This window comes from Sceloporus occidentalis, unplaced genomic scaffold (genome assembly GCF_023333645.1).
Source record: "Sceloporus occidentalis isolate IW3139 unplaced genomic scaffold, rSceOcc1.0.p SCAF_2, whole genome shotgun sequence".
Classification (NCBI taxonomy): Eukaryota; Metazoa; Chordata; class Lepidosauria; order Squamata; family Phrynosomatidae; genus Sceloporus; species Sceloporus occidentalis.
Window position 1 is genome coordinate 111,280,051 of NW_028316982.1, and position 22,754 is coordinate 111,302,804.

The window sequence follows — 22,754 nt, forward strand, 5'->3', positions numbered from 1 at the left end:
TGTATTCAGAAGGTCCAAAGTTCATTCATTGCTAAAAGGAATAATACCCAAGAAAACAGGATCAAAATTCAAAATGAGATTAGATTAGAAAGCTAGGCCAAAGCTAACAAAATGAATTTCAGCACAGAGAAATGTAGGGCACTGCACTTGGGGGGGGGGGGGGGCAAATGAAATGCATAGATGTAGGATGGGGGATACCTGACTTAACAAAACTACATGTGAAAGGGATCTAGGAATCCTAGTAGACTAAGAGTTGAACATGAGTCATCAGTGTGATGCAGGAGCTAAAAATGCCAAGGCAGTTCTAGAATGCATTAATAGAAGTATAATGTCTCTAGACCAAGGAAAGTAATAGTGCCACTCTATTCTGCTTTGGTCTGGCCTCACCTGGACCTCACCTAGGATAGCTCTGATGTGGGAAAGGGCAATTTAGCAAGGGCTATTCGAGCAGTGTTTGGCATGTTGGAAGCTCCACACGAAGAAACCTGAGGTTTAGTTGAACCCTTTCCTGCATGTTACTGGGAGCTGTGATTGAGTGAGGATTTATTAAAACTCTAATGACTATCTCATGGTTGCAACTCTGCTGAAAGTATGCCTCCCTGGAAGCATATGTCTAATCGGACAAATGTGGAAGGTGTGGGGGGACAATTTCTCACTTGCTTCCACCCCCCCCCCCCAGTGGGCTGCACCAGTACACGTAATGCAACTGGGAGCAATATCTCATCACTTCCAGATTTGATCGGGACTGATTTCTGATTTTATATATTTATTTTGCTTTGAGGTGGATGTGAGAGTTTGGGATATGTTGCAAACCGCTGTGTTTTGCAGCAGTTTTGAGCCATTCATGGTGGGGGATTTGGAGGGCACACTATAAGGCCCTAAAGATCTAAACGCAATCCAGTCAGAGCTGCATCATGCAGTTTGGCTTCTTGTATAGATCATCACTCAGTGGTGCCTCTTTCAACCCACCAGCCTTCAAATTTAAACATGCTCTGTGCTGTGTTTGTTACTATCATAATGGGAGAACTTGCTTGGACCACAGACAATTTCATTTTTAATTATTCAAGTCGCTGTCTCATGTGCTTCCATTAATAGCTACTAATACAGACCACTGGCACCAAGGTTATCTGAAGCCTCTCCACCACATCCAGATACTGATAGGTATCTGACAGATTCCTAGTTCATTCTTCAATGTTCTCGTAAACACTTCTGGAAACGATGTTATTAAGACCTATGGTTAAAAGGAAAGTGAGATATTACTGTGAAGGAAGTATCATGTGGTGAATGTGAAAATGTGTTCAGAAAATATGCAAGGACTGAGCGAGAAATTTTCAAGAATTTAGATCAGCAAGCTATATCCATTGCTGGGCTTTCAAGTCATTTCCAGCTTATGGCTATCCTTGATGTTGTTGTTGCTCTCAAGTATTTTCTGATTTGCAATATTTGTTCAGTGGCAATTTGCCTTTGCATTGCCCTGTGGCTGAAAGAGTGCGACTTGCCCAAGACCACCCAGTAGGTTTCCATGGCTGAGCAGGGATTCAAACTCTGGTCTTCCATAATCCTAATCAAACACTGAAACCACTACACATACTGTCCATACCCTTCAAGCACTCAGTTTCAATTAATCCTATGTCCTTCCAGTTTTTTAACTGCTTTTAAACTATCCCAGTTTCTCTCTCCTCTTCCCACTGTCTCTCTTTATCATCAGCTTATATTAATTGCTGTAAACTGAATTCAAAGTGCAAAACTAGTTTGCAGTCAACTCAACAGACTGGAGAGGACTGGAGGGAGTGCACTTTTGCCCTTCCCAGTAGACTCAGGCAAAAACAAACTGCTGTGTTCATCCTCAGTAACTTTTGCCATCTTGACCACACTCTGATGTTTTTTGGCTTCATGTGGCCTTGTTTTCACCTTTGTGGTGTTGGAGGATATGGTATATCTAAGAATTCAAAATTCAGCCCGGTTATAGCTAATGAGTTTGATTTGCTGGAAAGATCGAATTTAGCTGAAACATACTGTTTTGTGCTGCTCACTTCTCCTGAATTGGAGTTTTCTGGAACAGATTTTTAATGAGCAATCAGAGAGTACTTATCTTGTAAGAAGGGAATGGGAAATAGTGATGCACGGTGTCTTTAATTATACAGAAATATGCAAGGTGAACTCAAGGAAGCAGTCAAACACCCAGACATGCCATAGTAATCTGTAAAAATAGTATTAGTGTCCAGAAGCAAATAGCACACCTTTAAAGTCCCATGCATCCCCTGCCAGCTATTGAACAGCAACTACAACAACTCTTCTAAAGATTACATTCCAACTTCCAACCTCTTCATCTCAAGACCCAATCTAAGCAGATTGCTATGCCTAGCTCTTAATAGCCATCAGCCACCAAAAGCTAATTTAAGCCATCATCTTTGAACCATCTATTCTGGGGAGAAATGTGCTGAAAGGGTACATTTATTTTACAGGGGAAAGAAAAGCCTAAAGAGATGATCACATTCTTGCTTAAGAGCCATGTGCCATCAAGTTGCCTGTCAATTAATACCAACCCCATGGATTTCTAGGGTTTTCTTAGGCAATGGAAACTCAGAGGTGGTTCTGCCAGTTTCTTAAATACAGCCCACAGCACATGGTATTCATTGGCAGTCTCCCATCAACGTACTAACAAGGGCTGACCCTGCTTTGTTTCCAGGATAATAAAGCATCGGATGCCTTTAGGATAGTACTGAGGCCCTTTAAGAGCCATAGTACTGTTGGTTTGTCAACTGTGGATGCAGTTTCCAGCTGAATTCCTTTGTTTATTAATGATGTTTTGTTGTTGTTGTTGTTGTTGTTGTTTTTAGTTCACCCTTGGTATAATTCCACAGTTGACTTCTATAGGAAAAGATTCCACCTCAACATTAGGAAGAATATCCTGACAGTAAAAGCAGTCTTTGGAGGTTTTAAGCAGAGGCAGGATGGCCATCTGTTGAAGGTGCTTTGATTGTGAGTTCCTGCATGGCAGATGAGGATTATGCTCTAGCCAGTTCTACTGTAGCCCTATGTTCCTGCTGGTAAGGTAAAAAGAAGTTGTCTACAGACCCCTTACTGAACAGCAAAAGATAAAGGGGGAGAGCAGATAAGTCTGCCTCATCAGTTAACTTCATCGTGTTAAAAAAAGTATAGATCTATAGGTCTGGTCACTAAAATGGCAGTGGTGATAGTGGTTGTTCATCTTCGAGTCATTTCAAACTTATGGCAACCCTAAGGAGAGCCTATCATAGTTTGTTGGGGTTTTTTTAAAGGTAAGATTCATTTAGAAGAGGTTTGCCATACCCATTCCTTATCTTTTCATGTTATTTCTGTTTTTTATTTTGTTTTGTTTGTTTGTTTGTTTGTTTAATTAAAGAAGTAATGCCCAAGAATAAACCTGCTTTGTTAATTGAGGTGTACCTGCATACATGTACTTGAATGACCTGAATTTTAATAGACCTACCTTCTGATCTAGTGTGTAAATGAAACCAAATATTAGGATAGCTACCCTAATTGTATTAGCATAACCTATGGATAGCATGCAATCAATTGTTCATCAATTTCCTAGGGGAAAAGAGAACCAAAGAAAATGACCTTTGAAATGGTGTGAACCAAAGCCACATCAAAATGCTAAGCAGGAGAACGCCAGATATATTCATAGTCAAATACCAAGTGGCTAGTCAGTTGAAAGCATAAAACTGAATCCATGGGGGAATCTGTGGCAATATTCCATATTATCTGTCTTGCACTGATACTATAGGGAGTAATAATCTAGTTGAAGTTATGTGCCTTTAAATTCAAAATTAAAAGCTATGCATTTTAAAATCCTTTTGAAATGAATGGGTTTTAACACTGCTTATACTTGGTTCTAATGCAGCCAGAGTTGAAAACCATTTTTAACCAGAAGTGTTTCCACTTTGCAGCATAAATAGGAAAAAAAATGAGATGGAGTAATTTATTTGCATTAGGTCAAAGGTATATAAATGTGGACCTCCAGATATTTTTGGAGTGCAACTTCCATCATCCCTCACCATTCTGGTTGCACTGATGGGAATTATATTCCATTGTCTTCATAGTTGGCAGACTTATTTTGGATAAACACAGGCATTCCAGCTGCAACCCTATACTCTCCTACTGCTATGTAAGTCTCATTGATTTCAGTGGGACAAAAGACTGGAATATCAGTTATTCTGTTGTATGTAGAGGGCTCAGTGTTAAAGGTATTACATAATCCTTGTTAGCTTCACTGAAGAGAGAGTTGGTCATCAATCAATGCCATGTCTTTAAAGGGCAAATGAGTATTTATTGCACTGCAGAGCCTGCTTCCTTATTAGAAATGTTTGCAGAAGGCACATCACTCTCCCAGCATCTCTCTCCCCAAATTTCAACCTAGAAAGTAATGTAAAAAAACAAATCCTCCCATTCGTTTGGAGGTATATATATTAATTTCCCCCATGGCTCACTGAAGATAATCGCCTTCTGCAACATTACTTGGCGCTGGCTGGAAAAAGGTCACAGCAGGCATTAACAGCATTTCAGTCTGAGTTATAGGTTTGAATAAAGATAGCAGCTTTATGCTTTTGGGAAATGATCAAGAGTTATTACTAGTTTGTGTCTGCCACAAGCAGCCCTTTTGCTCTTGATTAGTGTTGATTAGCTCAGAGAACTGACAACAATAAGTAGCAAACTGTGCATACATTACATAGCTCTGAAAGATATATAGTATAGTGGGCATGGAGCAGCCAGGACTGGGATATATAAAGTGAAAGGAAGGCCTTCGGTGACATTTTGTGGTTTGCGCTGTTCCACTTTTCTGTTCCTCTATGGCATTTTCCATGTAATATATATCCTTTAGTTATAAGTCTTTGGCATTCTTTTGGCTTATTTTAAAGATCCTGGATTGATCCCTTTGCCTGATATTACAACTTTCTTGATGCAAATGGTCTATTTTCATAAGCACAAGAGGCGAGAATTGTTCTCTGTGGTGGGTAGTATATGAGCAAGTGCAGCTGGGTGAGTATACTTGATGTGCTCTCTTTTGTATCCACAACTGTGAGCCCACATCTAGATTTGATTTTTGTTATTGTTGTTTCAATTTATCAGGCAAGCAGCTATTTAGATAGTATGGTAGACTGTGTTCTGCAATTGGAAGAACCCACTGAATCGGTGTCTGAGTTCTTACTTTTATCTTTAAAGAAGCCTAACTGACTATGGAACAGTTTCTTCTGAGTTAGAGAAGGCTCCACCAAACCAGTAGGCTACTGATTTCAACAAGTTGCTCTAACAAACAGCATAAAAATCCTCCTTATTCCATAGGACACTGTGTGTGGAACAAAATTATGCAAATCCTAAATGGGGTGATAAAATGCAAGTGCAATATCCATTGGTCGGCTCTGACTGAGATCTGGTACCTTTACTAAACTTATCTTGGTTATGAAATTATTCATTATATGTCCCCTTGATCACTAAGTAAAGGAACCGAGCTTTGAATTTAGCAACTCAGTGCTTGTGTGGCTTGCTTGTCTGCTATGATCATCAATGGCACTGAAAAGGACGTATCAATTAAATGCTTTGTAGCATTTTAAATTAAACTGATCAGTACAAAACAAAACTTCAGGGTAGCTGATAAATGACTGGGAAGGCGTTCACTGCTTTGTTTAGTAGCCTTCCGGTCAAAGAAGTCATTTTAATGAGTCTATAGGATGAGCCTTCTATCTCAGGAGTGGCAAGTCTTTTCAGCAAGGGAGTGCAAGTCACTGAACTCTCTGCAAAGAAATATGAAAATCTGCCACATTTGTTTTAGTTTCTCAGAACCAAGTATTCTCTTCCTGAACAAGTTCTCTATCAGGTTGCAAGAAATTATCTGTGTCTATTTTGGCTACACTCTTCCTAATGTACATGGTTTTTACACATTTTTCCTTGCTGGCTGAAGCATGTTTGCGTGTATATCAAAAATATATGCATTTTTAGTTGTGTGCTTCTACCTGTGTATGATTTGTGGCAGAGGGAATCTAATATTATTTCTTTACAATGACAGGAAACTGAAAGATAATATAGATATATTTGTGTTAATAGTCTCACAGACAACAAATCAGGTGTGTGTGTGTGTGTGTGTAATGGGTTAGTGGGAATTTCTTCTCCATTCCTAGTCCTCTATCCCTACTAACCAACCAGTTTGAAAAATGAAGAAATAAACAAGAGTGCACACTAGATATACAACCCCTCCACACACTAGTGTGGTATTTGGGTCAATCCTGAGGTGAGCTCCATCCTGAACAGGTTAGTGGGGCCAAGTGCCTCTGATGTCAATGGGGCAATAAACCTGCTCTGAGTTTAGGCCTGAACTTTATAGAAGGTATCCATGGGTTGAACCCTATCTCCAACATTGTTTTGGATAACTCCTATAAGAATAGAGCTGGAACCCAAAGCCGATGGACAGCTCCACTGGCATCAGAACTATCAGCCTTCACTGGAGCAGGCCACACTGGGAAGGCAAATAAGCATTTGGGCCTTTATAAGCCATATGCTTCCCTAACTCCTGAAATGTCAGGAACCCTACTGCTTCTGTCATGTGGCAAACATACCACATATTCATCACCTATTATCTGTTTGATAAACTGTATTCTTCTATACAGCTTTATATAGGTTTGTGGCCAAAAATCCTAAAGTAATATTTGTCATGCTCCTAACCTTTCCATGTGCACACCCACACACACCCTGCTGAACCCAAAACACTGTATATGAGAAATGAAACGAAATGAAAAGCAGAGCATCAGAATGAATTCCCATCTAGCTTGGTCATAACTGAATAGACACTTTGAGCTGACCCCAGGATGATATAGTGGTATCTTGATCAGGACTGAAAGGCTGCATACTTAGATGAAAACTGAACTTTGTGTACATAACAGGATGAAAAACTGCAATAAAAGTTTTTGATTTTTCTTCTGAAAGGAATAGCAGAAGATAATAAGACAGCCAAAGGATATTATTGGGTTTTTTTTAAAAAAAATCCTCTTTTGAGTCACTACCAATTATTTGAGCAAACATAAATGGCGACTATGAAGGCTTACTGGGTATTACAGATATTAGATAAATGTCAGAATACAATATTCTGCTGGTCAGAGAAGTTTATCAGACAAGGGGAATTGGAAGTATAATCTGATGGCAATCTGAACTCAATTATGGGGTTTAACGTTATTGCATGATAACCCACTACACACAAATTCGGGCAACGGGAAGTCAGTCCGAACGCAATTATGTGGTTTCACGTTATTGCATGATAGACTGCCACACACAAATTCGGGCAATGGCATGCTATTTTCAGGCAATGGGAAGCCAGTTCGAATGCAATGCGTATTCACGTAATTGCACAAAAGCAGTGACTTTAAGTGAATGCGTTTTGGCCCGACTTTCTTTTCATTTGAATTTAAGAGAAATTCCTCCCGTTTGATAAACTCCTTAGTGTGGTTTCATTTGATTACTTGGACAACACTCATGAAAGGCTAGATAAAGAGTTGGTCTTCAGTTTTCAAAATAATTGCTGACCAAATTTAATCTCTATTTTATATAAAGTAATAATTAAATTATAAATTTTACAAGGTTTTCCATAAATGTATGGTTGCTATTCAGGATTTTGAAAATGTACTAACTGGCTTTAAATGTACCAATTATATTAGTATTTGGAAACTAGAAAACCTTGTGATAGGCTTTAGGGTTGCCATAGGTCAGAAATGACTTGAAGGCACACAACACACACTCAACAGTATATAGATAATAAGTGTGTGAGAGAAAGAGAAAGAGAGAGTAGGATCAGAGGGAAGGCCAAGGTCTAAAGGTTTGGAGTTGGGGGAGAGTAGATTTCAATTGAACATTAGAAGGAACTTCTTTACAGTAAGAGCAGTTCTTAGAGAGGTGGTGGGGTGTCTTTCTTTAAACATCATCAAAAAGAGGCTGAACAGCTACCTGCTGAGGATTCTGAACTGAGCAGTAGTTTGGATTCAGTGGCTCATGGGTCTCCTTCTAACTCTATGATTCTGTGAGTAGAACAAATACAAATCAATGGCAAAATAAAGTGAGGATAGTAATATGAATAAGAATTTTTACAGTGTTATTTGAAGAATGTGGAGAGAGAAAACATCTCAGCTACTCAGTAACCTTTTTCCTTTTGCATTATGCTAGATCAAAACGTCCAGCTCCAGTTCCAACAGCCACCCCAAGAATTGACTCTCCTATGCCTGTGATCCCTCATCAAAAGGTATGTGTTTTACAACTTGTCTTGAGATATTCATCATCCCCTCTGTTGATGCTCCTCTCAGGGGCACAGGCATGAAAAACAGGCAAGAAATTAGATCAAAGTTATTTAGCATGTCCAGACTACATATCTCACTTGGCACTCCTATGGGAACAGAGTTGCCACGAAGATAGGATCGTGATTCCAGAGAACCCCTATCTCTGACCTACACACAGAAAGAGAATTCATATGCTCTTATTCTATAGTATAGAATAGCCTCCATCATTTTGAGACAGAGAAAAATGGTGAAGAAAGATAAATAAAATAAAAGATCTCTGGTTTTACTAGTGTGTGTGTGTGTGTGTGTTGAGAGAGAGAGAGAGAGAGAGAGATTGTATGTTTGTGTCTTCCTCCTCCTCCTCCTTCAGGTATCTTTTCCCCCTGAGCCTGCCTTAGGTTAATAACAGGCTTCACCCAGTAATGCATCGCCTGGCTGGGAAATAACTCAACTGATGACTATCTGCCAATTAGGCCTCTATTAAAAGGTTCAGGAGCCTTTCCAGCAAAAACAAGTTAGCAACCGTTAATGGCTCTCATTCAGTGGTGCAAATGCAACTTCCCAGTCGGTGTCCATGAGCCAAATCTTGGAATGCTCAGCACTTTACACATTTGTTAAGATTAGCTAGTGCAAGCCAGCCTTATGTTGCAGCTAGACTAGCCAATTTTTATGTAGATGAGAAAGAGTAAGAAGGGGTTTGCTTTACTTCAGTCTGTTAGAGTGTTAATGTTATTGGTCATTAACAACACTAAATATGAAAGAGGCAAGTTAAAAAACGTATGCTCATTTGTTTTCAGGGATGGAAAGGCTTCCTGTTTTTCTTTAGCATCTTAGGGGATCCTATCAGGATTATTATTCTTTTAACCAGAGTTCCTTGCATCCAGCATATGCCTGTCAGGTGAATAAGATGTAAGAAATAACAATAGAATGCAGCTGAGGGCACTTCATTTATGTAAATTCTAATCCATTTTTAATGAAACCATAGAAAATGCTCAGTGATGTATTGATTAATGGCTCTAGATGACATACAGTATGTTTTTACAATTACAGTTGTTCCTGCATTGTACCACTCTTCAAGTTTGTGAAGACATGTCTGAATGCTTCTCTATGGGTTCCCCGAGACAGGACAGACATGTCAGAAGGTTGCAGTAACTGTTGCTGTAGTTTTCAGAAGGTGTTGTGTTTTTAAAAAAATAAACCCAAATGAAGTTTCTGTTATCCTGGGCTACTTTCTAGCAATTCCTGTTATGAACCGCAACATTTGATTCCCACCTTCCACTGCGTTTCTTGTTAATTCCAAGACATATTGGAACAAAACAGGATCCTTCTTTTCTACTCTGTTCTCCCCCCCCCCCCCCACACACACACTTTAGTTACAGTGCTATAGTGCATCAGTAAAATGGCACTTTTCCATTATAACTTAAATTTAAAAAAAAACCACACACACACACACACACACACACACATCAGAAGAGAAATTTTGCTTTTCAGACTATAGGATCATCCCAGCAAACTAATCTCTCCTGCAATTCCAAAACCATTTTGGAAGAGCACTATGGAGTTCCAAGAAATTGCTACATACAGCCTTCCAAAAGAGTGGATATAGAGATTACAACAACCAGTAAAATCCAAGCGGCTACAGTGCAAAACCTATGAAGTCTGGAAGAGGACTGTATTTAAAAACATATACAAAATTTCTGAAGTGTTGTAGAGGATTAGGCTGCAGAGGTAGCCATACTGATTTTTTAAACCTCAATATCCAAAATTCATCTTGTAGTGATATTAGGCCAACCAAAGCCGCAAAATGCATCACACTAGATTTCACACCTCACAGGCTTCTTCATCAAGCAACATAGTTTTAAAAAAAAGACATGCAGAGGAAGGACAATGATGGTGTCATAAGTGCATCCATTCTGCAGAAATAAAGCGGTTTGACACCACTTTAACTATATTGATTATCCTACGGAATCCCGGGATTTGTAGTTTGGTGAGGTACCAGACTTGACAGACCAGGTAGAATACCCCACCAAATTAGAAATCCCAAGAATCCACAGGATGGAGCCATGATCATTAAAGTGGCATCTAGCTGCTTTATTTCTGCAGTGTGGAAAAGTTGATATTCACAGCATCTGCATTTTTTCCTTGGGATGCTAACATAGGAAGGGTATATAGATGAAAGGTAAAACCAGCCCCCACGGATGTGAGCTGACTAGAAACAAAGGTAGTACAAATGATTCAATAAAGTTTGGCTTCTTCATTTAAAAAAAATTACAAAATTACAAGAACATTAATTTTAGTCTGGCTTACCTTAATAACTACTTATTTGTGCCACACACACACACACACACCCAATCTACCTCTCCCATAGGGAAGCATTCAACTGTGTGATTTGTCTAAATGAAATCTGAAGTGATACAATCCAAAGTCAGTGTCGTCCCCGTATCTTAGCGAGGCAGGTGTTAAGAGTGCAGGAGCCAAGACATGAGTTAAGCGTTGTGGCCAAGGTACTTAGAAGATGATTCTCAACAGAGCTTTCTTAGCTGTACCTTTGACTCACATGATTCATGTTTGACTCAGATGCACAAGTAACTCTCTCATGCATCAAATATAGTTAGTGAAAAAAATAATATTTCCCTTTCCTTCCCTGATCTTCCCCTATCACTCAGTTTTATTTCTACTCCATTAGTGATAGACCAGGTAGTAGTATTTCTTCATTAAAAATTAATCAAAAATTAAGACTTTCCATGTTTAATATGTGCCTGGTCATTTTTAAAATCTCACCTTGCAAAACAATTTCCCTGCTCGCCTGCCCCTACTACCCATTGGTGTCTTGTATGTCTATCTTCACTGTTGCTTCTTACTGTGATGAAGCAGAGATTTGCCACAATAAATAAACAAACAGCTTCATTTAAATACCGCTTCATACCACACTAGCAGTGTCTAAGCGGTTTACAACTGTAAGCTACTTGCCCCCAACAATCTGGGTACAATGAATATGTTCATCTTTAAAAGACAGTCCTTCTTTGCTTGTGCTTGCTGGAAAAAGACCAACGCTGCCATTCTTTAGAGTAAAACCATTCTTAATATCAGCATATATGTGGGTAATTGAACCTGAAGTGACAGATAATGGACATTTAACGGTTTGTGCTCTGTGAAAGCAATGTAACATCAGTGCAGGAGACGCACACAATGGATAGCAGATCAGTTCCCATGAGTGGGGATTATCAGGAGCGAAGAAGCCCATTGCTTATGGAAAAGCTGATTTGTGAGCATAACTGACTTCTCTCTTTCGCTATATGTGAATAGACTCGATTTTCATGGCCATGCTAGATGGGAACGATGGACATAGTTGTTCAGAACAGGTTGGGGGAGGTTGCAGTAGACGATCCAAATAACTGTACCTCTCAGTTTGCTCAGATGTGCACCCATTTTTAATCTCAGACATTTTCTCATACTTTCTCCTTCCTTGTCCCAGCCCTAAATGGTAAACATAAGTTCATATTAGCCGTATAAAAAGAATTTAAACCTTCATTCAGAAAACTATAGGGAAAAAAGTAAATGGTGTGATAGGGGACTGAAAGGAAGTGTCTTGCTCTCTATTTATATGATCAGCATTGCATCATAGAGAAAATTAAATCCCAGCAATTTTCGGTATTTTTCATGTATCAAAATGTTGTTAAAGCCACAGCACAAAAGACCAGTTTCATCTCTGCCATAAAATAAACTCTTCCAGCAAGGTGACAGTAATGTGTCTCCAGAGATGAAACCCAATGCACAGGATAACAGCCTCCTCTTCTGGCCAGTCGAAAAGTTACACTAGCTTCAAAAATGGATATCATTTTTGTAATCCCAAAAGATACACAGGGAGAGAAAGACATAGGGATGAGAAAGATATAGGGAAGGAAGATAGTTGGTGGCAGCACTCATGTTTCTATATAGAAGGTCTCATGCTCAGTCTCTGGCATCTCCAGCTGAAATTATCAGGTAACTTGGGCGCAAGGGTACACAACCCATGGAACACAGACTGAATCCCCACCACCACCACCACCACCATTCTGACAATGATTCCTTTACTGTTCTTATTGCTGCTTATCCCTTCTTGGCCTTTTGGCTAAGATCAAGTGTAGTGTAGTATTGCTGCTTATCATCCAACTCTGCCATTCATTCCCGTTCCCTACTGCTTGTGAACTTAAATAAGTGTTGCTGCTTCTCTTTCCTGGATTCTCTAGGACTCATTCTCAGTGAGCCTACCCTATGATTATTAGACCCCAGGGCATTTTCTAAGCGAAAATGTTGCTATTGCAGCATTTGTTCTCTAAGGTGTTGTGTGTTGTCATTAAACCTTTCCAAATCAAAATATACCCAGTGGCTAGTTAGTGTGGCGTCTATGAGCCACCTGCTTGAGCCCCTTCCATCATTATATTTTCTCCTTCCATGTTATGCTTTTGTCCTGGTTTGTGGTGGATTTTGCAAATGTATCAGCCTTTCCATTTTCTTCTGCAATTTGAACAAATTAGCAAGAAATAAATTATGGAAAAGATGTCTGAGAACAGCTTTTTACCTCTTCAGGGAAATGAATGCTGGGAGTGATTAGTGTAGAACTACCAGCTTGGAGTGGAGATTGCTGTACTGTACATGGCTTTAGCCCACTTATCCCAATGCAAGTTATGTACAAAGACAGAGTCTATTAATAGATTCCTCTCTGCTTCCTATTTTGCTAACCGTATTGCACGGCCTTGAGTAGCATGAACATTGGCCTCTGTTGACCATGACGCTTAATTTTGAGAGTAATAATAAGTGGCGGGATTACAGAAATCTTAGCCCTTGCCTTTCCAGATACTAACACCATAAATGGATGCATATGTGGGAGATGGAAATAGCTGCCATCCAGAGATTCAGATTTCTTTTAAGAATCTGCTGCCTTTCCTACTACAGCAAGTGCACCATTGAGTCTGATTATCAAATGATGTGTACAGTAACTGATATTGGCCATGGCTTGGATGAGATGTTTTATTGATACACATCCCCAAATGTGCAGATTTGGGAAGAGATGAAATTAATACTTTTGTTTGACTACTGCAAATGCTTAGCTGTCTTGTGGCAAATTTCTGGTGTGCTGGGTTGCCAACTGAGAGCATTTAATTAATTTGATCAATAAAATGATGTGCTTCTGTCAAATGATTACCATATGTGTAAAGCCAGATTGCCAATAATGGCTACTAGTATCTAAAATCTCTGGATTTGGTCAGAATCTAACCTGGTTTCACTCCTGAGATGTTAGATTCTGCTCCCTGATATATCAGAGGACCAATATAGTTTTATAAAGGTTGGCAACCTTACCAATATGTGCAGAATGCCAGCGCTAGAGATCTTTTTATTTTGCATGTGTTCTATGATTGTCTTTTTCTCTCTCTCCCTCTTTCTCTCTCTCTCTCTTTCTTCTTTCTTTGGTTTGCATGTTTGCTTCTACAGGATACTGTTCTGGAAGTCAATGGCAACCAAGCAAACTTCAGTCCTCTAACTAGCACATCGGCTGGGCCCATGAGTAGCATTTTAGCAGGCAATGGAGTATACGCAGGCTACCTCAGCAAACAAGAGACCACTCTATCACATAGTTCTTCCTTCCTAAAGACTTCTACCATTAGATCTTCCATGTCCTCTCACTCTGTGACACCTGATCTCTCACCAGCAAAAAGTGACCTAGGGTCAAAAACAAGTTCAGTCTTTACAGATGGCAGTAGCCCTAAGCACCAGCTGAGCCCGGCAAGGCAATATAACAACCCCATTGGTCTTTACTCAGCAGAGACTCTCAGGGAGATGGCTGAAATGCATAAATTAAGTCTCACGCAAAAGGCTTCAAAAGCTGGACTTCTTAGCGGGTATGTAAACAATAAACTTGTTTTGTGATCATGTATTCTGGCTAGTTTGGTGAATGGGTATGGCCAATTGGAAGCATTCTACACAAAGTCCGTTTGTCCTGAATCATGATTAAATATGGAATGTAGAAACTTACCTTGCTGAGTCCTTTTAGATCAACAGTGATCAGCTAGGTATCCTTGAGAAGCTTACAGACAAGGCATAATGGTTGTAGTCACATCAAGCATTCCAAGATAATCAGACGTATGCTGTTTCTTAGCATTGGCTAATATCTTCCTTTATTAAAAAAAAATCTTGAAAAACATAGGTTTTTGAACTCACTACTCTTGAAATAGCCATTGGACTTTTGCTTGATGCTGCCCTCTGACTCTCTGCAGAATATGACTAAATATGACATTGGCTATCCTAGTGCAGTCAAATTCTAAAACAGAAAATAATTATAACTATTCTGAAGGCACAAAGTGTGTCAAATGTAAAATTGCTTGCTTTACCATCATAGAGAGCGACTTATAAATAGGTTCAATGGAGACTGAGGCACAATTATTTGATCAGTTCAGTTTTAAAACAAGTCTGTTTTAAGACTGTTTTGAAATGGGTGGATTTTGCTCATACTGCAGGCCTATGAGGATCTTCTGAAGCTAAAACTAGAGACCTTTGAAGTGTGCTCTGTTACTCCTGTATGACATCTTCCCAAACTCCAAGGTTACTCCACCAACCTAGTCATTGCATTGGTATTTCTAAAAAGGTTTCTGGGTCTCAGGTACGGATTTGTCTGGGTACCAGATAGTCATTGGCCCCATACAGACTGCCCAAATAAAGCTGCTTCGGTTCACTTTGGAGGTATGCTGTTTAAATGATGCATGCATCCTAAGAGTCTGGGCTCTGCGCCAAAGCTATGCTCCTGTTCTTAGGACTGGATCATGGCCTTGGCGCAGCTTCCGTACTGTTAGGATGCATGCATCATTTAAACAACATATCTCCAAAGTGATCTGAAGTGGCTTTATTTTGGCCTGACTGTATGGGGCCAACGTTTGGTTTGTTAAAAAGTGTTATCCCTTGTTGTTATGCCCTCCATATATGCACAAAGATCGAGGGACTTTTGCCTGCCATCACAATGCTATTTAAACCCACGTCCCTCAGCAACTGACATTAAATTAACAACATATTTGGGGTTCATGAAGGTACATTTCTGGTTGTATTGATTAGTGATTTTGAAATTATGCTTTTCTATTATTGCTTCCTATCTTACTTTAGTTTGTGATTAGCTGAAGCTGATTGTTTTAGTCTTCTGGAACCAGAGATTATTTCTATGTTACGTTTATGGCAGTGTCTTGGTGACTGTAATACTGTGTAAATAAAGACATTACATGGAATAGGAAGATGGTGACTGTGCAATGAGAAGTTTCCTCCAGATATTAGCATTACTAGTAATTTTCTAGCAAAGTTTTGAGAAAAGCTAAGTAGTCTTGGAAACTTATCAGATGTCTTCAGTGAAGATACCAATAACTATGGTTATCTTTCCCTGAAATGTAATGCATTCTTCACAACTAACCACCACCTGCAACCCAGAACTGTGCTGTGTTGTGTGTAGTCTAAAATACTGACTCTTAACTTTTGATCCTCAAGTATGTTTTAGACTTAACTCCCAGAATCCCAAACCAGCATGCTGAATAATCAGGAATTCTGTGAGTTGAGGTCCAAAACATTTGGAGTACCAAAGTTTAAGCACCACTACACCCACAGTTCATATGGCCTGATATCAAGGCCCAGTACAAACAAGTATGAGCCCTGGCCTAGAAATATGTGACACAACTCTCAGTATTGTTTAAGGGATCCACAGTAGGGATTCAGGAATTCTTCAGCAAAAATCATGTTTACCCCTGATCCCAATGTATGCTAGATCCTTAACATTGCATTTCCATGTGGAAATGAAATATGAGATGATTGCCAAGTCACCTGATTGGGAAGGGGGACTCTACCAATATCTGTGTACTGTATTCCTTATTACTTTGTGTGTATTTCATCAAAATTTCATCATGAGCAATGTGTGCCATATGGTATTCTAAGAAAATGGGGTGACCTAAAACTGAGGTGTTGAGCATAATATCCAGTAGTCTAAGCAGGATGAATGGCCATCTGCAGCAAATTATTATTTTATTGATTGATTTTGTTGTATTTATAAGCCATGGGGAGGTGCTTAAAGGAACCTCTGCAAAAATAAATTGAGTAGCCATGGGTACTGGAAACTTTGGGGGGGTGCAGACCAGCCATGAAGGCCGCATGACACATGCCCCCAATTCTTAGGGTGCACCCTAAGGCATGCAGTGTCATGACACTCCTCTGGCGCTGTGTCCACATGACACAGCACCAAAGGAGTACCATAAAGCCACAGCACCAGCATTATGGTGCCCTTTCCAGGGCACAAAAAGGAGCCACTTTTTGTGGCTCCTTTTTGCACCCTGCGGCTCCTTTTTGCACCCTGGAAAGGCCAGATCAGGACTGTAGCATATGGTTGCTATAGCCCCAATTTGGTGAAGATGAAGGTGGCTGCAAGTCACTCCTTTATGGGTAGTCTGTACAGCCCCTGAGAGGTCAGGTTGGTTATGCTTACAAGTAAATGTGCAATTGATATGGTTCTACTTTGGCATTTAAATAATTTTATATCTTTCAGGCCAAGTGAAAATTTGTATCTTCACACTAAAATTTTGAGTGCCAATTCTGAATTTGTATTTCCATATCTTAAATGTTTCATTTTGAATTCATATTTTATCCATAGTTGTTGGTGATAGGAGCACCCAATAATCCCTAGAATCCAAGAACTGCATTGCTAATGCAGAAAAGGATTTTGCTCTAGTTCACTACCTCCTCCTTTAAGCATACTCTCTTAAATTGGGTTATTAATTATGATGAAGAGCATGAAATGTCTCCTGATTTTGAAAACCCTAAAATCCAGTAGAAATTGCTCAGTAAGCATCAGAACTTTGGGTTTGCAGGAAAAGGAAGAATATTTGACAGTTTCCATCTAGGCAGAATATCAGTTCTTTAATACGATAATAGCTATAAATATTGAAGATAATCCTCTTTATATCTTGGTTTCCATTTGTTAATCAACAGCACTCTTCATTATAAATGATAATTACCATTAGAATTGCTGTAATATGAAACCGATGTCACATCAGAATCTGGCTCAATGTTGTTGTTTTATTTAAAGATTTATTATTATTATTATTATTATTATTATTATTATTATTATTGCAAACTGTATTTATTTCTTAAATATGAAGGACTGACCACCATCATAACTCGACTGCCTTCATTACCCTCTACCTCCAAGGTGTTATGTGCCAGTTTTTAGATAGACACATTGCCCTTAGCTAATACAAAAATATTAAAACAGTTTTAATCTTTACTCATCATGGTTTGTACAAGTTTTTCTGTCAGCTTCTCTGAAGACCATGTTATTGTGTGACATACAGTAAAACGTAGTATACTTAGAAAGGAAAATAGTGGAAAGAGATCAAACCCACCTCCAGAACTATGGGAATGTGCAGTCTTTTCATTGTTTACATTCTGTCTGGAATGTCTTTTGAAATCCCAATCACAGAAGTAGTGGCTCTTCCCTTTTATTCAAGGGTATATTACTAAAGGCTTATGCTGTACTTTAAAATATTGTTTTACGTGCATGGGCATAGCTGAGAGGATTAGTACAGCCAACAGCAACCACTTCAGAAAATGATACTATTACACCATGTTTCTCTGTAAGCAGATGCCCAGCTGTTCTGCACATTCCTAAAATGGATGTAGAATCACTGATCTGCTTACGAACTACAACTTGTTCTTAATATATCTCTGTGAGTTTCTCTTAACTGGCTGATATATTTGGATTAAATCCGGGTTTACAAAACTGGTGGGATAATATTCTTCAGTGTGAGAAACTGAAGAGCAAAAAACTAGGTTGTTTAATTAGGTGTTGGCTTGGAAGCCTTTAATTGTTTGTCCCAATGAATCCGACTGCAAGAAAATGTGACTCACTAGTTTGTGAGGGGAGAGGAATTCCTTTCCTTTCCTCCCTTACCCATAGAAACTTAGGAAGCAACCAGCAGAGAATATTTGTGTACAGTATACTTAAATATCACACCTGTATCCAGCCATGGTTGAATCGATTGGCAATTAAAATGCACACAGTAACTATAACTATAATAGGGTTGCAGGAAGTATGCATGACGGTGTCTTCTGATCCCTGACAGTTCAGATTCCATTCCGTTTCCTGCAGAGAAAGTAGCAGATGGCCTAAGGGCTGTCTGATGATGAAATTGCCACTCAGAAGATCAGCTCCTTGTCAAGCAGCAGTTCAATACATGTTTTACTGAACTCCACTTAAATGTTTTCATGTGCACTTAAAAATATAACAAGTGTGAACGGGACAAACATGTTAAAACATCTGTACCTCTCTACACACTCTGAAGAGCAGCAAACCTTGGCTGCAACTCCCTAGTGAGTGAAAACTCAATGTTTTACTTGTACTTACTGTTATGTACTTACGGTTATGTTAGATGTCAATTAGAGGAAATAAGGCTCTGAAAAAAGCAATAAAACAAGTCTACTTGAATTTAGTCCTGGAGATAATCCTATAGTGTGTAACAGACTATATCAAACCCTTGCGTTATAAAAAAGGAGAAGGAAAGAGGAGGGAGGAAAGGAAAAAGAAATGTGACAGGATTTGTTAAGATTAGCTGGTTTTTATTTTAGCATGAGCTTTGGTGGATATAAACCCATTTCTTCAGATGCAGTACAGAGTGAAAATAAATGCTCAGGTATAAAGCATATTTATACAGTTGTGGGGTTAATAGTTGGAATACTTCCAACTGTGGAGATTGATTGGATTATTTGCATCCATTCCAGTCTGGATTTTAACAGAGTCTTAGAATAAAGCTAGGCTGGTCTTCCTGACATGATTTTGTGTCCAGAACTGATTTATGGGTTGGTAGTTTTGAGTGATTCCATTCATTCTTGCTCAGTGAGGCCCAGCAGATGGTGCTGAGAGACTGCTATTCTACGTTGCAGCATTTGGTCTGTATGCAAAATAAATTTTTCTCTTTCATGCTTTGAATATATAACTAAAACTACAGTCGGCCCTTCTTATACACGGATTTTTTATACACAGATTCAAGCATCCACGGTTTGAAAATCTTCAAAAAAAGTATAAATTTCAAATATCAAACCTTGATTTTCCAATTTTTTTTCCATTTTGCTATGTCATTATATTTAATGGGACTTGAGCATCCATGGATTTTGTTATCCACGGGGGATCTTGGAACCAAACCCCAGCGTATAACAAGGATCCACTGTATATATTGAGCCATCTGTATCTACAGATTCCTTATCCATGGAGTCAACCATCCACAGTTTGAAAATATTAAAAGTATATATACATTTCAAACAGCAAACTTTGATTTTGACATATTATATAAAAGGCACCATTTTACTATGCCATTGGCTTTAATGACACTTGAACACCCACAGATTTTGGTATCCATGGGGGCGGAGTCCTGGAACCAAACTCCAGTGGATACCAGGTACTAGGATACCCACTGTACTGGGACAGATCATTGGGGAGTTAAGATGAAGTGCCATAAATATATATTGATGATACTTAGCTCTGTCTCTCATTTCCACAGTCTAATCCCAAGCAGGCACAGAAATGACGTTGTCTGGCATCAGCTCTGAAATGGATGGATGAATAATCTAAAGCATAATTGAGTAGTAGATTGTGTTCTATTTTAGATAATACTCACTGAGGGCTAAATTCTCTTTTAGTCTTGACTAGAGTGGATCAGTTAAATCCATTAGATTCATCTATATATCGACCCACCATTGAATAATTGATAGTATGGGTCTACTCTGCTCTTTGTTTTCATTGCTTGCTGTGACATGTATGTAAGGAAGACAGAAGGGAGATACTTTAACCAAAGATCAAATTAAACATGCATGTCAGTTGTATGGATGCTAATATGCAGATGTTTTTCAGCTTCATGACTTTTTTTGGGGGGGGTGTAACTCTTTTTCTCCCTACTATGGTCCCAACCCCCCCCCCCCAAATGCTGCTTCAGAGCTGCTATTTGCATTGATGCCAGTGGGTGCTTGAAGTGCAAATAGCAGCTTTGGAGAGGCAATATTGGTCTGTCCCTGATCTTCTGCTTTTAAATTACTAGAAGAATCAGCAGTCATTTTTGTCAAGAGTCCCATTATTGGGAGAAAGGTGTGATATAAATGAATACAATTAAAAAGGCTGTTAAGACGGATCTCTTCCAGCAGGCCTTTCCAGACTAGCCTCCTCTTCCTGTCACTGATAGTGATAGCTCCCCATCTACCCCTAGAAGATAGATGTCCCGCTTCAAACCACCTTTAATTTTAACCAACTTTTTATTTTTTATTTTACTTTAAATCTTTTAATTTATATTGTTACTTATATTGCTATTGCCTTTTTCTTTTCTTTTTTTAGTTGTTATTTTTATGAACTGGGAGGGGAGTTGGGGTAGGGTACTTTTTTAGAAATGAAAATTTTACTGTATACTGTATTTTATTGCTATTTTGTTCTGTAATCCGCTTTGATTCCCTCAGGAAAAAGTGGAATATAAATAAATTATTATTATTATTATTATTATTATTATTATTATTATTATACAAGTATTATTATTACTTCATTTATGGAACTCAGGGAATACTGAGAACTGTCATTTTACAACGTCATACCCTTTTTCTGGCTGCACATGATGTGATGCCAGAGTGTGACACAGCACTGCAGGCTGTCTTAATACTGTCCCCATGCGCGCGTGTGTGTGTGTGTGTGTGTGTGTGTGTGTGTGTGTATATATATATATATATTGTTTTGGTTGTTCAGGAGCCAAATATAAACCGGTACATCTGGTTCTAGCCACATGCTGCAGGAGAAGAGTACTGTGTGAGAAAGAATAGCATATAATCCTAGACTGTTTAGCATCTACAGAAAAATAATTGCATCTCTTTGATTCATCTCCTGTTTCAGTAGCAGTTTCCAAATAGTCCTGTTTTCTTGCTCTGTGCATTTGCAAGGCATCCAAGTTGGAACAAAATGTCACAGTACTTCAATAAATCCCACTGGATAAATTATAATCCCCACATTTTCCCTCTCTTAATCACAGTATGGGATTTTGGACATAACAGTTGCTTTTTCTGTTCCTATTTGCAGGAGAGTTTGTAAAAGCTTTATAAACCCTCATTAATACTTACTAGCCTCATGCTATTTTAAAAAGCAAATAGCAGCACAAATCTATTGGTCTGATTTTTTGTTGTTTCTTTCTTTCCCCCAGGTTATAGCCAACACTGTTGCCAAGTTAGTATTAAGCAGTGTGTCAGTGTTACATGCTTGGCCGTTTCCCCCTTCCTTGGGGATAGCATGACAAGCCTGTTTGTTCCTTCTGTGTGTGCTTGCAAGTGGAATGTACTTCCAAAGAGCTCATTGGTGTGACAGGCATAAAATACTACGAATGCATTCCACTGGTGGTTGTTCAAAGAACAGCCCTCCTCTTTCACCTTATGCATCAGACATAATGTCTTTGATGTCACTGCAAATGTACTATTTTGCCTAGAAAGACTTCTTGTGACCATGCAAATGTTTGTCGGAAGACCTCTGTAAACCTGTAGTGGTTGCCAGAAGGTCTTCTTAAGTCTAAGGTGGCTGCAAGAATTGATAATAAAGGCATCTTGCAGCTAATATGGGTGTCTCCATCTCCTTGTAGCCTATGGTAAGTGGGTTGCTGTGTTCTTTTCTTTGTGGTGAGCATGACTGGGCTGAGAAGAAACATTCCAGTTACTGGATGCCTGCAATGGCTCTCAAAACCAGAGGCCATTTCAGAGTGTGTGGAGCCTTCTGTTCATGAGGTACCTCACTGAGAGGCTAACTTGTGAACTGGCTCAAAGGCAAGTGTTACATAAATATACATCTTTCATTTGTTTTGCATGTTGATGTGCTCATGTCATGGCGAGTGTCTGTTTACTCCATCTGTGCATGCAGTATTTTGTTTGAGTCATTATTTCTACTGTTATAAATGAATAACTTTATATCCCAGGAGTTCCTGGTCCTTCACAAGCTCTGAAGAAGGCAAATACTCCCCATGTGCAGCTTCTTCTGTCACATTGCTGTAGTAACAGGAAAAGCTATACCTGTTGATTTTTTTAAAACAAACAAACAAACAAAAACCTTGGGAGTTTTCAAAATAGCATGCACATCTCCTTATGAATGGAGAGAGAGAAGAGAGATGCATTTTTCCTTAAATGCCACTCCTCTTTCATGAACAAAAGCTCCTTCTGCTCATGGAGTAACTAGGTTGGATCCTCCTCGTTTTCCTCTCTTATATTGCATCCCATCCATTATCTTTTCATAGGAAAGGTTCAGATTAGGTCCTAAACTAATTCATAACTAGCTAGCATGTTTCTGCTTTCCTAAGCCTGGGCAATTCCAGACAAGCTGTTATTCATTCAATTGCCTTGCCTTACCACATTAATGCACTACGTTCTGATAGTGCTACTATTCCACTTTTA

General features: G+C 39.0%; 1 protein-coding gene across 8 annotated transcripts in view; it reads left to right on the plus strand.

Moving 5' to 3' along the window:
• The window catches only part of LDB3 (LIM domain binding 3), a 191,317-nt gene that overhangs the window by 92,731 nt on the left and 75,832 nt on the right, over positions 1 to 22,754 (plus strand). For 7 of the 8 annotated variants that reach the window (XM_089510600.1, XM_089510599.1, XM_089510601.1 and 4 more), the window contains 2 exons: positions 8,188 to 8,263; positions 21,524 to 21,546. In XM_089510600.1, the coding sequence (XP_089366726.1) occupies positions 8,188 to 8,263; positions 21,524 to 21,546 (99 nt within the window). Of the gene's footprint in view, positions 1 to 8,187; positions 8,264 to 13,769; positions 14,177 to 21,523; positions 21,547 to 22,754 lie in introns of all 8 variants that reach the window. The other variant, XM_089510606.1, reaches the window with a different exon arrangement.